This window comes from Hemiscyllium ocellatum, chromosome 4, assembly GCF_020745735.1.
Source record: "Hemiscyllium ocellatum isolate sHemOce1 chromosome 4, sHemOce1.pat.X.cur, whole genome shotgun sequence".
NCBI classification, from domain to species: domain Eukaryota; kingdom Metazoa; phylum Chordata; class Chondrichthyes; order Orectolobiformes; family Hemiscylliidae; genus Hemiscyllium; species Hemiscyllium ocellatum.
In genome coordinates, this window is record NC_083404.1 from 42,465,632 (window position 1) to 42,481,635 (window position 16,004).

The following is a 16,004-nucleotide window of genomic DNA, read 5'->3' on the forward strand; positions in this document are numbered from 1 at the left end:
AGGATGTAGGGGAAGAAAGTGAAGAGAGGGAATTTTGTTTCTTTCATTGAGAAACTACACTGAGAGAGGCAGATTACAGCATGTGTAATGCTATCTGAAACTGGTTTCAATCTCAGTTTAAGAAAGGATTTCCAGTGGCTATGATCATAGCGTCTACCGGGCAATGGGCCATGTCTTGTTTGTTATGGAACTTACTGGGATTCTTTCCGTGACAAGTGCAAGAATTCTTGCTGAAACCTTTCCATGGGGTTTACATGACATGATTGGCCAAATGTAAAGCACCTCTATTCCTGTAATTTATTTCCAAATCAGTGCAGGGCAGCTTAGTTTACTGTGCTGGGTGTATAAGATCTAACTTTCTTTTGTAAACAACAAAATTCCCTTAAGTGCGTAATGCGTGTGTATATGAGGGAGGGTTTCCCTTTAACATTTACTAAGTGGACATAAGACATATACAAAGCATCTATAACAGTACTTTTTTTCTGTTTCTACTGTTATAGTTGACCTATGGACTCACTACCTGGTTTGGAACAATGAGAGTTTGAGAGTCTTACTTGCACATAATCCACGGTGCGTCCCAGTGCCTTGAATGCAGTGTACATCACTTCTCGCTTGCCTCCCCACTTCTGCATTACACACACGCTCTTGTTAGACCTGATTAGCCTTGTGAGATATTGCATGCTCTCCCCGTGGGACTCATCGCTTTCTCCTGGGCCCTTCTCGTGGAAGTTGCTCTTCCACACAAAGCTGGCTGATCGCTCCCTCCCCATGACCTCGCCAAAGATGTCCATCATGTACAGATCATCTTCGCTGTTCCCATCTATAACCATGATGACGATCATCCCTGGGTAGGTCAGCCTTTTGACGGACAGCAAACACTTCCTCAGATAATCTGGATCCTCTTGGTAGGCAGCAATACACAGAGCCACCGATTTGTTTAATTTGATGGGGGTTTCCAGGGAGCGCTTCATCTTCCGGTGCTCCAAGAATGCAAAGAGGCTTTGAATCAGGAGATGCAGGGCTAGGATTGCTCCATAGAGTCCAAAGGAAAAGTAATAATTGTCTGTGGCTATGAACTGATATCCTACGATATAGGCAGCTGCGATTCCCAGCAGAAGCGCAAGACCGAATAGAGTTGTCCCCACAATCCGCAGGATGGAGGTCAGGTTTTTACAACGCATCTGTAACATCACAAATCACAGGGAGGAAAAGAAAATACAAAAGTTTACATCTTTGTAAATTAAATGTCATTGATTAAGCACTTTCTCATATTCAATATGAAAGCCAGATGCTAACCTTTTATCATGTGACCATTAGCAAAACAACTGTCAGATTAGGTTCAGCGTTCCTCTGAATGAATAGACTTTTGTTCCAATCCATTTGCAGGTCTCTATTTAAAATTTGTAATCATTCTCTTCAGACACATTATATCTCAGTGGTAGATAGAATTTGAACCCAGGTATAAGGACACTGACACTGTACCACAAGACTCTCTTCCAAATGTCCCCCTATATTGCACCCGACCTGGCAACGTATTGTTACTCCACAAACAACTGTTAATTGCTTCATTTCAAACTGAAACTAAAGAGTTAAATAAAATGGGCAGGTTGCATGGACTAAGTTTCCATTTCCTTAAATTATAAGATTAAGAGATCATTCAACTGAGTTACGTTTTAAGGTGATTGAAGGAGTTAATAGGATAAGCAGAGAAAAACTATTTCATCTGAGGGGTGGGTATCTTAAAACTAAAACCACACTGTTCAGATAGGAACACAGGAACAGGAGTCGGCCATTTACTCCCTTGAACCTGTTCCACCATACAATGAGATCATGGCTGATCTGTGGCCTTACTCCATATACCTGCCTTTCACCCAGAGCCCTTAATGTTTTTGCTGAACAAAAACTACCTACCAAAGATTTAAACTTAATAACTGATTCCGCATCCACTGTCATTGTGGAAGAGAGTTCCAAACATATACCACTCCGCGTATGAAAGTGCTTCCTGACCATCTCTCCTGAATGGTCTGGCCCTAATTCACAGATTTTAGTCCCTAACTGTAGAATCCATAACCAGTGGAATTGGTGTATCTTTATCTACCCTGTCGTCTTTTGTTAATATCTTAAAGGTATGATATCACAATCTACTTTTTTAGCGAAGTGCATGAATAAGGAATGTTTGGAGGGATATTGGCCAAGCAGGCAGGTGGGACTAGTTTAGTTTGGGCATGGACTGGTTGGACGGAAGGGTCCGTTTCTGTGCTCAATGACTCTTAAGACTTCTTCATGCAAAAGGTAGTGGGAATCTGCTTCTCTCTCTCTCTCTCTCTCTCACTTACCCCACCACTCTGCCAAAAGCTTCTGAGGCTGGCAGTCAAACATCAGCATTTGCATTTTACTTAGGTGAGGATCTATTTAAGGGTTAAAAGTTAAATGGAGCCATTTTACAGATCAGCCATGATTTAATTAAATATTGGGTCAGATTCAAGGGGCCGAATGGTCCATTCCTCTTCCTATATTTCTACTTTGGCAAAAACTGTAGCTAGCGCTATGAATAGTGAAGAAATGCAGGGAATGTCATGGTTTACCAACATGAGCATTACCAACAGGAGGGGTGGCAGATTATCATGATGAGCTATTCACGAGTGATTAAATGAGACAGGAAGACCAAAGTGCTATTTTGGCTCCCCTTGTGTCAATGAAGTGAAGAGTGAAGAGGAGGGACTGTCAGTACAGTAACAGCAGTCTGAATTGATTCCATGTCTGGTTGGGTATATTTATTGCTCATTGGCCAGTACTTTATGCTCTCATGTTTGCTTTTCCATTTGTCTCTGTTTATGTTACCTTCGAAGGGACAGTACTCTTTCTGTTGGCTCACACATGCTGGGTTTTAAAAATGTTTCAGAATTAAACTAGTAGATGTCTTGCAGTCATGTAACACATTTCAGGGTCTAATGTTTTTATGACAGTGCTGACTGTTCTATTCCAATTTCAGCTGTCAGGGCAATCTTCACAGGTAGCCTTTTGGCTATCTCTTTGACTGAACTTCGGGTCACCTGTCTCAAAGTCTTCTAATGTCAAATTTAGTTAGATCATGATCCCGTGAAGGGCCTTGGGGCATTTTTACCGTGCTAAAGGCATTATATAAATTCAAGTTGTGGGTTCATGCAGTAAATCTATGTGAAGTCGCAATAAGCAATATATTCTTTTACTTCATTTTTCAAGAAGGAGACACATATATCTCTTATGGCTAAAGCAACCGAGGGCTGTGGGGGAGGGTGAGATTGAGGTATTGAACTCGATGCTCAGCCCTGATCATAATGAATGGAGGAGGAGGGTTAAGGGGTCAAATGGCCTACTCCATGGTAAACCATGACATTTCCTGCATTTCACTATTCATAGCACCAACTATGGTTTTTGCCAAATGAAAATGTCGGAAGAGGAATGGACCATTCGGCCCATTGAGTCTGACCCATCATTTAATTAAATCATGGCTGATCTGTAAAATGACTCCATTTAACTTTTAACCCTTAAATAGATCCTCATCTAAGTAAAGTGTAAATGCTGATGTTTGTCTCCCACATGGAACCCACACGCCTGCTCCTATTTTTCCATGTGGCATATGGGTTGCTGGCCAGGCCAGCATTAATTACTCCTCTTGAATTACCTTCAAAGGTGGACATGAGCCATCTTCTGTGGAACTGTCGTCCTTGTGACTCCTTGGAACTGGGAGAGGAAATAGGTATGTCCCCATGAATCTCCTGGCCCTTGTTGTTCTGGGTGGTCAAGGATGGCGAATAGAAGGTGCTGTCGTGGTGAGTTGCTGTGCTGCACCTTGCAGATGGTACACCCTGTGGCCACTGTGTCCATGACGGAGACAGTGAATGGGAACAGATTGCCAAATAAGCAGTTACTTTGTCCTGGATGGTGTCGAGCTTCTTAAGTGTCGTTGGAGCTGCACCCATCCAGCAAGTGGGTCATTACTCCTTATTTGCGGCGTCTGGATGGTGGACAGGCTTTGGAAAATAAGCCCAAGTTTCCTGATCAGGACAACTTTCGATCAGTTCTGCCGGGCCTGAATTGTCTGACCATGGAACAATGCAGACTAATCGAGGAATGCTCTCAGGCAGCAGTGGAGTGGATTAGTATGGAAACCACAGCCCCCTTGTTCATTAGCATGTTTGCTGTCTTCTACAGTTTGAATATACAGCAGCCACTTCAACAGCTACTTAGGGAAGATAAGTAAGTAAGGTAGGGTGCCAAGGGAGGGGGTAAGTGGATGAGTGCTGAAGTTAGATTGAGGGGTCAGGTTGGGGAATGGTCTCCACTCCAGTGGGTCTGAAGTTCTATGGGAGGTGAGGAGAAACTGTTGTGTCTGACTGGTTAGTTCAGGGGTCTTGGGAATCTTGGGTAGGCAGGTGTGAGTGCTGAGTCGAGAATGTGTTGCCGGAAAAGCACAGCAGGTCAGACAGCATCCGAGGAGCAGCAGAATCAATGTTTCAGGCCAGAGCCCTTCATCAGGAATTAGGCCTCTTGGCTCTGATCTCCAGCATCTGCAGTCCTCACTTTCTCTTAGTTGATTTCAAACTGACTGCAAAGCCTCTTCCAATGATGCCTACCTTGAAGAGGTTCTCCTCCTCTCTCTACAAAAATCTCAGTGAGTCCCTTTTTCACTGTACACCCCAAGTGCTCTCAAACCTCATCCTTGATGAACGGCTCTGGCCCGAAATGTCAACTCTGCCTGACCTGCTGTGCTTTTCCAGCATCACACTCCCGACTCTGATCTCCAGCATCTTCAGGCCTCACCTCACTTACTCCCAATGTGAGTGGTGAGTCAGAGGTTCAGTTTAATAGTTACCCTGGAGTTAGAGGAGGTTTAAATCCCCTGACTGTTTCCTCGATAACCATTAAGCTTAAGTGAGTCCAAAATCTCTGTCTCGAACTCAGTTGGGGATTCTTTCTGACCATTCTCAATCCCAGGTAATTGCTGATGGAAGTGAAAGTTGCAGGGTAAATCCTGCTGAGAGAGCTGTGTCAGGATTTCTGCATGATCCTGTCTCACACAACACCATTACACAGGATGCAATGACTATCAATTGGTCTGAGACAATATATTAACACCCTCGTGACTTTTTCCATTTAATGCAAAACGGCCCAATAGATAATTTTAAAACTGTTTACAGAATATCCCAGGGGTCCTTAGAAGAATCACTTCATCTTCTCCAGTCTGGAGAATAAAATACTTCAAATGACCCAGTAGTTATTGTTTACACTCTTCTGTTAACTGAAAGAAATGATAGGACAGAACTGTGATCAAACTGCTTGAAGTTGCTACCAGCAATGGACTCAGCAACATTTGCTACCTTTAAGCTCTCACAGGGGGATTCCAACATTCACCCAGTTTAACCTTGCTTGCTTCAAATGCCACTGTTCAGTGTGTGATTCTTCTGACCTTCTGGTTAATGACCAGACGACACATCAAAGTTATGATCTCTGCTATGATACTGCAGTTCGGAATGATGATGGTGCTTTGCTCTTGGCAAGAACCCATGGTGCCTTTTAATGCACAACTGCCACCAAGTTGCTGCTAACCAGCCTGGTCTCGTGCTGCCTGCCATAGGCATATCAGTAAAATTTATGGATTAATAATCTACACCGTCAGTGACCATTAAATCCTGAGATGGGACATGAACACAGCTTCGTGTCCAGCATAAGGACAGCACCCTGTCTACCACAAGAACTCTGATGGTCCACTATAGCTGTGCTCAGCCACTAGTGATAATTTTTTTAAAAATGTATTCATTCAACGAGGGTATCACTGGCTGGACCAGCAGTTATTGCCATCCCTAATTGCCCAGAGGGCAGTTAAGAGTCAACCACATTGCCGTGGGTGTGGAATCACATGTAGGTCAGACCAGGTAAGGATGGCAGTTTCCTTCCCTAAAGGACATTAGTGAATCAGATGAGATCTTCCCCCCAAAAAATTGCAATGGTTTCATGGTCATCATTAGTCTAATTTTCATTCCAGATTTTTATTGAATTCATATTCCATCTGGCATGGTGTGATTCAAACCCGGGTCCCCAGAACATTACCTAGGTCTCTGGATGAACGGTCCACCAACAACACCACTAGCTTGTAGCCTCCCCATTAAGTAAAAGGGCTATAGTTCTGCCTCCCAAGCAGTGAATGCATTCACATTGTTGACTTAATACTGGGGACGGCCAGTGAAATATAAACCGTTTGCACCGGGCAATAATCCTTCAAAGTGTCAAATACAACAAGGTCCATCCTACATTTATGTAGCACCATTAACACTGTAAAACATCTCCAGGTGCTTCACAGGAGCAATTGCCAAATACAATTTGACAGTGAACCACAATGGGAAACCATAGGACAGGGTCATGGGAGCAAGTTTTAATATGCAACATCAAGGAGGATAATGAGAGAGAGGGATGGAGAGATTTAAAGAGGGAATTTGAGGGCCAAGGGCCCAAGCACTAGGAAGGTACAACCACCAATGTTGGGAGAGGTGCAATTTGGGAATGTGCCGAATGGCATAGCAACCTTGAAGGGTTGTGGAGCTGGAGCTGACTCATGATAGGCGGATGCAAGGCTGGGGGGGCTTTGACAAACTGCATGAGGATTTCAAATCTGTCATAGTGGATGATAACACAGGTCAGCGAGTACAAACAGTGTAAAGTGAACAGAAGTTGGTGTGTGAGTTAGGAAACAGGCAGCATTAGATAGGTAATGGTGGATCCCGTGGAGTTCCTCAGTCATTCACACTAATTCCACTACATTCACACAATGTACACTACATTGGCTGATCCAGTATTTAATACCCATCCTCTGAAAATAATTCTTTGGAGAATAGGATTTTCAATGGCCCTTGTAAACATTCACCTTTGTGTATTTGGGACAGGCAATTCAGTCCCTTGAATTTGTTCCTCCATTCGGCATAATCGTATTGGATTTGCACTCTACCTCTTTCCACCCATCTTTGGCCCACATTGTTTTGAAGGGCATGTGTCTTGGTCTCGGTGTGTGGATGTTGCGGTAGGGTAGAAACCAGGCATTGTGAACAATGGAAGGACGACTATGTGGATCTAATGTGATTTGCAGCTACCTGTTCTCAAGTCCGTGCCCCTGCGCCATTTCATTCCAAAGGTTAATGCTAGCCCCACTATAGATTTACAAGGCAACCTTTAGCATTTTTATAGCGCCTTTCATGATTTCAGGATGTGCCAAACACATTACTGTAAAGAGGTACTTTTGATACTACTGTTGCAGTGTAGGAAATCTAGCAACTAATTTGTGAACAATGTTCCACAAAAAGCAATATAATAATGGCCAATCAGCTGTTTTTGAGTGTTGGTTAAGGGATAAATCAAGATTCCAAAACACCAAGGAGTTGTTCCTATCCTACTTCTTCAAACTAATGACATATTTTTAAATTTATCCAAGTGGTTCAACAAAGTCTCAGTTACACATCTAATCCAAAGACCAGTGCCTCCAACAGGCGAGTGTTTGTACTTGCATGACTGAAATGGGATTCTGAACCCAAATTTGAGTGATTGTGTGACAGACTCAGTTACAGCTTATGCTTATGGTTAGCAATGTGGCACTGATTCTATACTGAACATCTGAATTACAAATGATGTGACTATGTTACAAAGTAATAAAACCCCAGCTGAGCTGCAATGAATAATCCTGCATGCTGCCATGCTAATCTAAAGCACCTTGGGTCATTTTTGTTGGTAAACCAATATCTGGATGTTTTGGCCTTTGTTTGAAATTTTATGAATCATGAATTCTTAAATTTTACAAATATTGAGAATGCTTGCTTTTTTTTAAAAAACAAAATGGCTGATCTCCTGCAGTTCAAAACAGGGCCAACTAGAACAGTTGACATTTCACTGGTTTCCCCCTGACATCCCCTCCTATCAAATGGGAGTCAGCTCACCCCACCATCAAATGGATTCTGGACTTAATTATTCAACAGAGGCTACATTTCGGCCAACATTTCATTTTTCACTCTTCGTTTGCCCACTCGGATTGTTTATTCATGTGTTGCTGTGGGAACAGCTTGCACTGAAATCTCACCGCCCCCATCTGGTGGCCAGGCCTCTGCTCCAAATTGCTGCCCCTCTCACTTTGTTCGATGAGAAAGAAAATCGTCTCATGGTTGTGAACATGGGAGTGTGTTACTCCCAACTGTGAGTCCCTTGTCTCCCTGACCTCTTGGTTAGTGAGAGAATATTAATGATGCTGAGTGTTGATTCCTTACACACACGAACAGCTTTTTTCCATTACCTAATGCAGCTAAGACTGAATTTATATTCATCAATAAACTTATATTCAGGTGAGGAATGATAGTGGATGAGATATGCTAAAATACAAGCGAAATTGTATGCAAAGGAACTAAAAGCTGCAAAATTCATTGAACAAATGTCTTTTTTATTTAATGAGCTCTTGATTACGCCTCTTCAGTGTTTTCTCATTTTATTTTTAGATGCTCCTTAAACATTGCCTCATTTATCAAGTATTTAATCTTACTATCTCTTTGTCACACTTCCGTCAAAAAATACTTGGCATTCATTTAGCACTATTCTTTGCCCCTGGATGTCAGAAAGTGCTCTACAGCAGGTGTCGTACTTTTGAAGTGTTATACTGCCAGTTTTGAACTGCTGTAGCAGTCAATTTGCACACAGCAAGTTCCCATCACAGAAATGTGATTAATGACAGAACAATCTCTCTTTTTGTGATGCTGATTGAGGGTAAATATAATCATTAGGCAGGACATGGAACAGAACTTGTCTTCCCTTCTCCAAAATAGCACCAGGGAAGTATTTCCCTTGATCTGAGAGCTGATATACAAGAAAACAGCGGATTATCAGCATTGATTTTATTTTTGCACTTAGAGTGGGTCTTGAATCTAAAACCTGCAGCGTCAAGAGGAGAAAGTTCTACTAATTGAGCCTCAATAGCCTTAGTGTTAAAGTTGCAATATAAATGAAGTCATTGTTATTGTTGAACTGGTAATGCATACAGCTGGGTACTTGCTTTATTGAGAACTTTTGTCAAGGGGACCCGGAAATGATGGAGACGCTTGAATAGGTATTGTAGGGTTAATGGGGGAGGCAGCTCTTTCTGTCTTTCCAGGAAATGAAGGCAATGGAAACAGACTGGAGGTTGATGCGCTGCCAATAACTGAAGATATCAGCAAGTGGAGTTCAGAACCTTCCTCTCACTTGTTTAATATAGCGGCTCCCTCTCTTCTGCATTATTTGTGTAAATGATCTTTGAGAGGAGTTATTCTAGAAACTCTCCACCTTTTCAGCTTCCCCCTCATTACATAATGATTTAATAAGACCAAAACAATGCCATTTTTTTACAGCAACCCAACTACACCAACTGTTATTTATGTTACCCAAGTCTCCTCTCAGCCATATTCATCTCACCCTGTTAACCTTTCTTTCAACTTTATTTCTTACCCACGTATTTATCCAGTTTCTCCCTTAAATACTGTTCACCTCAACCACCCCCTGTGCTCGCGAATTTCTCATTCTCACCATTCTCTGGATACATTTCTACAGAATTTCCTGCTGGACTTGCTAGTGACTATTATATATTTTTAGTTCTTAATTTTGGACTCAGCTAAATAACTGGCAAGTATCAGTGAATAGAACAGACACAAGCTCCTTAAGGATTAAGATGAGTAGCCAAGTCCATGTAGATCAGGAAGGGCCTTCAGCATTAATGTTGACTCACTTACTTGGCCTTGAACCAAGTAAACGGTATTCTGGATCCTCAGTGGGGAGTCCATTTATTTCCCCAGTCCTGATCCTTATGAAGTGTCCCCTCACTTTACACTCGTCAGAGGTTAACATGTCACATAAAGACAGGCTGGGGTTTCCCATGGTAGAATATTGTAATATTTACTATCTAAACTTGTGAAATACATAGAATTGAACAGGATCTAAGAACGTGTGAAATAGTAGCTGCAATTCGCTATTCAGCCCTTCACTCCTGTTCCGTCATTGAGTAAGATCATGTTTCCTCATGCTCCAACTGTCTTTTCTCACCCTATCTCCATAATCCCTGAGTATCTTTGTGCCCAAATTCATTAATCTTGAATATATTTAATGGCAGAACATCCACGACTCACTGCAATTGATAATTCCAATGATTTACAACTGAAAGAGTGAAAAACCTTCATGTGAACTTGTCAACCACGCGTACTGGCATTATGACCCTTAGCTCTGCCCTCTCCAATCCCCCTGCATCTGCCCTCTCACATCCATGCATCCAGATGAGGCTTTTTTCACTCGTTCATGGGAATGGCCAACATCTATTGCTCATCCCTAATTGCTATTAAGATGGTAGTGGTGAGCTGCCTTCTAGAACCATTGTAGGCCATGTGGTGTAGGTACACCCACAGTGCTGTTAGGGATGAAGTTGTAGGATTTTCGCCGAGCAGCAGTGATATAACAATGCCAAATAATTTCTAAGTCAGGATGGAGTGTGGAAGGAACTTGAGGCTGGTGATGTTCATATGCACCTGTTACCGTTATCCTTCTAGACAGTAATGTTTGTGGCTTTCGGAAGGTTTTGTCTAAGGAGCTGTGGCAAACTACTACAGTGCATCTTGCAAGTGGTACTATGGTGGAGTTAGTGAAGGTGGATATGCTGCCAATCAAGTGGGTTGTTTTGAGTTGAATGATGTCAAGCTTTTTAAGTGGTGTTGTAGATGTTGTAGGGAGTATTTAATCACATTCCTGACCTGTGCCTTGTGGTGCATGGCCGAGCAACCACATCCTCCCAAAATCAAATGTCAATTCAATTGGATGCAATTTGGTTAGAACTAGGGCTATGAACATTGAGTGCAATACAATGACTGGTAATACGTACAGATACAATGCACTTTTTCTAGCTATTGCATAGTTTGATATGAGCCTGACTACGGTCTATGTCAGTGAGATACAAACTCTGAAAGACAGCATGAACATTGCTACATGTCATTTCATTTTCTTCCCCACGTTCTATATATAGGCTGTGTTCAAACAGTTGCAATCTTGGTACTGTTTGATCATTCGAGTTATCTAAAACTTATTGAACCCATGCACAAAGATGTTATTGAAGTGATGATGTCACATGGCTCAAACTGAAAATAAAGTTATCACAGTTAAATACAAAACATCATTTAAAGTGACACTCTCTCCATGAAATAATAGGCTTGCTAAAAAGGTAGGACTCTCATTCACTGCTGTCAAGCTTAACAGGCAATGAAGCAAAGTAACACAATAAATTGTATTTTTATAGCACTTCATACATCACAGTAAAACATTCTAAAGTGATTTACTGGAGTATTATCAAACAATTTAATACAAAGCCAGATTAAGAGATACTAGGAGAGATCTTTTCTTTCTTAAGTTTCTTTTTCAGAAGTATCACTTAAAGAATAATATGGGGGGAGGAGAGATGGACAGGGTGAGGGAGGGGATGGCAGACCTTAGAATTCAGGTACTTAAATACATGGCCACCAATGATACATCAAATAAAATAAGGTATCAGGTGGAGGCCAGACTTGGATGTGTGCAGAGATCTGGGAGGGTTGTAGGTTGGGAGGAGATTACAGTAAAAGGGAGAAATGAGCTCATTGAATGAGATGAAAACATGGCTGAGAATCTTAAGTTTGAAGCATTGTCAATGAGGAGCCAATGCAAGTCAGAAATCATAGGTGATGGTTGATAGGAACTTAGGTGTATTGAGGATAGAGACAGTAGGGTTTTGGAAGATTTAGTTTGTTATTTTTTGGTTTGTGAAACAGCTGTGGTTCTCCTTCTGCTTGGCAATCCAAGATTTAAAAAGTTAATTTGGTTTCAAGCACACTGTACAACAAGAATCTCTAGTATAGAGAAAATGTACAGTATAATGATAGAGACAGGATCACCCTCACCTTGACCTCCTTCCACCTATCGCATCTCCATCACCCCTCCCCCAAGTCCCTCCTCCCTACCTTTTATCTTAGCCTGCTGGACACACTTTCCTCATTCCTGAAGAAGGGCTTATGCCCGAAACGTCAAATCTCCTGTTCCTTGGATGCTGCCTGACCTGCTGCGCTTTTCCAGCAACACATTTTCAGCTAATGATAGAGACAGAGATTTGGACTCTGTTTCTGATGAACGGTAACTGCATTAGCTTTGACCCAGTGGTTAACACTCTTGCTTCAATGTCAGCAGGCTATGGGCTACAGTCCTACTCCTGTGAGTGGAACTTATGTTGCAGTGGAATGGAGTATTGTTGGATGTGCCCTCTCTTGGAGTCATAGAGCATGGAAACTGACCCTTTAGCCCAAGCTGTTCATGCTGACAATAATCCCAAACTAAAAGATCTCTTGGCACTAATTTGAAGGAAGAGGGAAATTAAACCTAATGATCTGGCTAATCACTAACAACTGATTATCTGATCATTAACACATTGCAGTTGATGTGAACCCTGGCTGCCTAACCTCTGATGTTGCAACATTGATTGAGTGGCTTATCTTTTCTCCTGAGAGTCAAGCAGAGTGTTTGGCCGTGGACTTGCATTAGACTCCTGGGCAGTGTTCTGCCATGGTTTGTCACTGCCTTCTGCAGGATGGCTGACCAGGAAACTCTCCCACTGTGACTGCCTGCCTTCAGGTGTACTGAAAGGATTTACAGGCTGATCAGTGACCATGTTACCAACATACCTCCGTGACCACTGTCCATCTGCTGGAGTGCATCTTGAATCTGTAGCTTCTGGCCCAGAGGTGGTGACAATACCACATGACCCTTCCAAAACATTGATCATACTTCAGAAAAAAACACACAAAATGCTTTGGAATGTGAATGGTGCTATCTAAACGCTGGCCTTGCTGAAAGTGCTTTAACTGACTCTTAGGCCACTGCACTGAATCATGGTATTTTTAATTTAATTTTTAAATTAGCTGTTACTAATTTATTAACAGTAGAATAGGGATGGTGTCTCTATGGATGGACAGGAGTATGACTGTCCCCAAATAATTAAACCAAAATACTTCATGTGGTTACTGTAGGTTATCGCCCCCATCCCGACTAAAGCCAAGGGAAACTCGTATTTTTAATAGCATTCAAATCATGGTCCACAGCTAATCACGTCCATCTGGGCCCAGCAATCCTGACTTCACTTGAGTCCCACCCTGCAGATGCAAAGTGAAGGGTTACATCTGGAACTGGTTTACTGAACTAACCGAGCAACTGTATCTAACAATCAGGACACTATACCTTCTTGCTAAAACAATCCCGTACAATTTCACCTCCAGATAAGGAGGGCAGTTGATTTCTCGTAGCCAACTGAAGAATGGTGCCTGTGTCAACATTTAATATAGGGTTAGCTCCACCATTGATGGAAGGTGGGATACAGAAAGTGGGTGGAATCTGGGGAAGCCCCGTGGTGTTAGGAGGGTTGGAGGATAAACAGTGACTGGTCTCTCTGAATAGTGGATTGTATTTGAGATCATTTTATATTGGCATGTTGTTTGACTTGACCACATCTCAATGATGATTTTAAATATGTATATAATTGAACCAGAATATTTTGTCCACAGCGATGAAAGGATTAAATGAAAATTTTTGCTGGAAATGTTATGAAACACGGGCTTCTGCACATTGCCTGCGCCTCACGGATCTCGGGTCATTGTTAATAACGTGATCCTGTGGTTTCTTGGCCTTATCCTGCCTGATGGCCAGTAGCATATTTAAAGCTTCACCAATATCAGCGGCTAGAGAGGCTGCAAACACCGCCCAAAAGCAAAGTCAGATGGCCGCAGAATTCTAAAACGCTGACGAAAAAGGAAAGACGCGTCTCCAACTTTTTTTTGGGATGGACACAATTGCATCAATGTTTCACTGAACTGGGCTTCACTTCTACACATCCCTCTCTCGCTCTCCGGGAAACAGGGCTTGCTTTGTAACGCCTTTAAAGCCAACAACAAAAAACTCATTTGACAGAGGCCGAGATGGTTTGTCAATGCACAAGGCGGCTTTGGTAAATGACTTGACTGTCTGAGTGCAAGTCACAAGTTAAACCACTCACGGTTCACCAGCACCTGACCAGAAAGCGATTCCAGCTTTGCTTTACCACTCAAGCCAATGTTTAAATGCCAATTCAAGTGGAGTATCTGCGAATGTTATTCTCTTAAGTACACAAAGCTGACATGGAAGGTGGAAGGTGCGTTCTCTTCCAGTGTGTTGAATCTTGCAGAGTTGTTTAGGGTAAGGATCGAGGTGTGAGCCTGATGTTGCAGTTCCCCAGGGGGTGACACCTTGCGAGCCAGGCGCGTCACTCCCGGGGAGCTCCCAAATCCCCAGGGGGAATCCCTCGCCAGCCAATCGGAGCGCCGCGCGTGACGTGGGCCGGCATTGTGACGTTGCAGGAGGGGGTGTTTCCCCCTGGCTGCCGCCACGAGGTTGCAATCTCCGAGAGAGCCTGGAAATTGCAGCCATTCACTCCCCTCAGCCAGTTCACAGCAGGCGCCGTGGATTCTCATATGAATCAGGACCAGCACACGCACACCCCGAGTCCTCAACTTGTTTTGTCCCGCGAAACTAAAGCATCCTACCGTAGTATGCAATTTATAATTACATCGTGCTCCCTTCGCAAAGAAACTCCCAGTTAGACTTCAACTTAATGTTGGCTATTCGCTTTGCCAATTGCAGGATGTAAAGGCTACGTTTGTAATGTGTCGTTCATTCAACTTTAAACATCAGGCATTAAAACAGACCGAGATTTATTTCGATGCATTGCTGCGTGCTCTACCTGTGTAACCTGATCCTCAATCCCCAAATTCACCATAAATGTACACTTCAGCAATTTGATTTCGGGACTAGGGGCCACATTTCCCGGAAAGGTTGCCTGTGCCACCTTTTGCTTCTTAGTTTGCATTGTGACCTTCGGAGCAGATTGTGCATTGAGAGGGAGCAGTTCTGTGGCGATCTGTCCTCAGCAGTAAAACTAGCAGCGAACCATCTTCATCCACTGTTCAAAAGTTAACCCAAATCTTCACTGAAACGAAGTTTTCGCCGTTCAAAACACCCGTACTCACTTTTACTAATTGTTGTACCTGGCACCGATCTCATTCCAATTCGTCATTTGAAATAATAATTCAGTGACCCACCAATACAGCATTTTTTTTTGCAATGAAAAGCCATCTGGTTTAACGTGCTATTAAAAAGGTTTCGACCTACCTTTGATGCTGCGACGTTGGAGTTGCCTTGCTTCTGTTATATTTTAGGCTCACTTGGCCCCGTGTGTGTGTGGTCTACAGTCTGTTCTGTCTCAAATGTTCAAGTCTTCAGGATAAAGTCAGTGCTTCATCGTGTGTGCAAGGAGCATTTGCAGAGAACTCCACAGCGATCGGAGATTATGCAGAAATAAAGCAGCCAGTTCCCGATTTTTAAAACAAAACTGCAAAAATCTATTTTAAGGAAAAACTCTTGAGGTCAAATCTTCAGTTTGAATATCAACTTTTGTTTCAAAAAATACAAAATTTCCTCAGTTCTTATTGCAGCGTCAGACATCACTCCTGAACACCTATCCTCACGAATAAATATTTAAATATTGTATCTTTTGAAAACAAAACTAATTCACTCGCATAAGTTCTTATTCTTTTTTTAAAAATCACAATTTTAGCCCCTACACGTACTGGTGTAAAACCAGCCCCTGATGAGGAAAGTAGCTGCAAGTTCCCTTACGCTAACCCGGTGTGTAAATCCTCGGGCACGCCAAACCTTGCCTCTTTTTTGGTTGGGGGGTGGGTGGGGGGTCGACTTGCTTGCGTTTTTTTTTAACGAACTCAAGTGCAGCCCAGAGAAACTTTCGCGGACTTTTATAACAAGGCTAACTGTTTTTTCTGTTAATGAATAGAGGGGGTTACAGGGGAGGAGGGGAAGTTTAAACCCGCCCACTGAACTCAGATAGGAGAAAAAAACTCACTCAGCCGGTT

General features: G+C 42.6%; 1 protein-coding gene across 1 annotated transcript in view; it reads right to left on the reverse strand.

Annotated features, from left to right (window-relative positions):
- has2 (hyaluronan synthase 2) overlaps positions 1-15,787 on the reverse strand; it is a 29,811-nt gene extending 14,024 nt beyond the window's left edge. The window contains exons 1-2 of the mRNA XM_060824240.1: positions 15,247-15,787; positions 555-1,181 (exon numbers count right to left, since the gene is read on the reverse strand). Coding sequence (XP_060680223.1) covers positions 555-1,181 — 627 coding nt within the window. The 5' untranslated portion in view covers positions 15,247-15,787. The remainder of the gene's footprint in view (positions 1-554; positions 1,182-15,246) is intronic.
- Between the last annotated feature and the right edge of the window lie 217 nt (positions 15,788-16,004).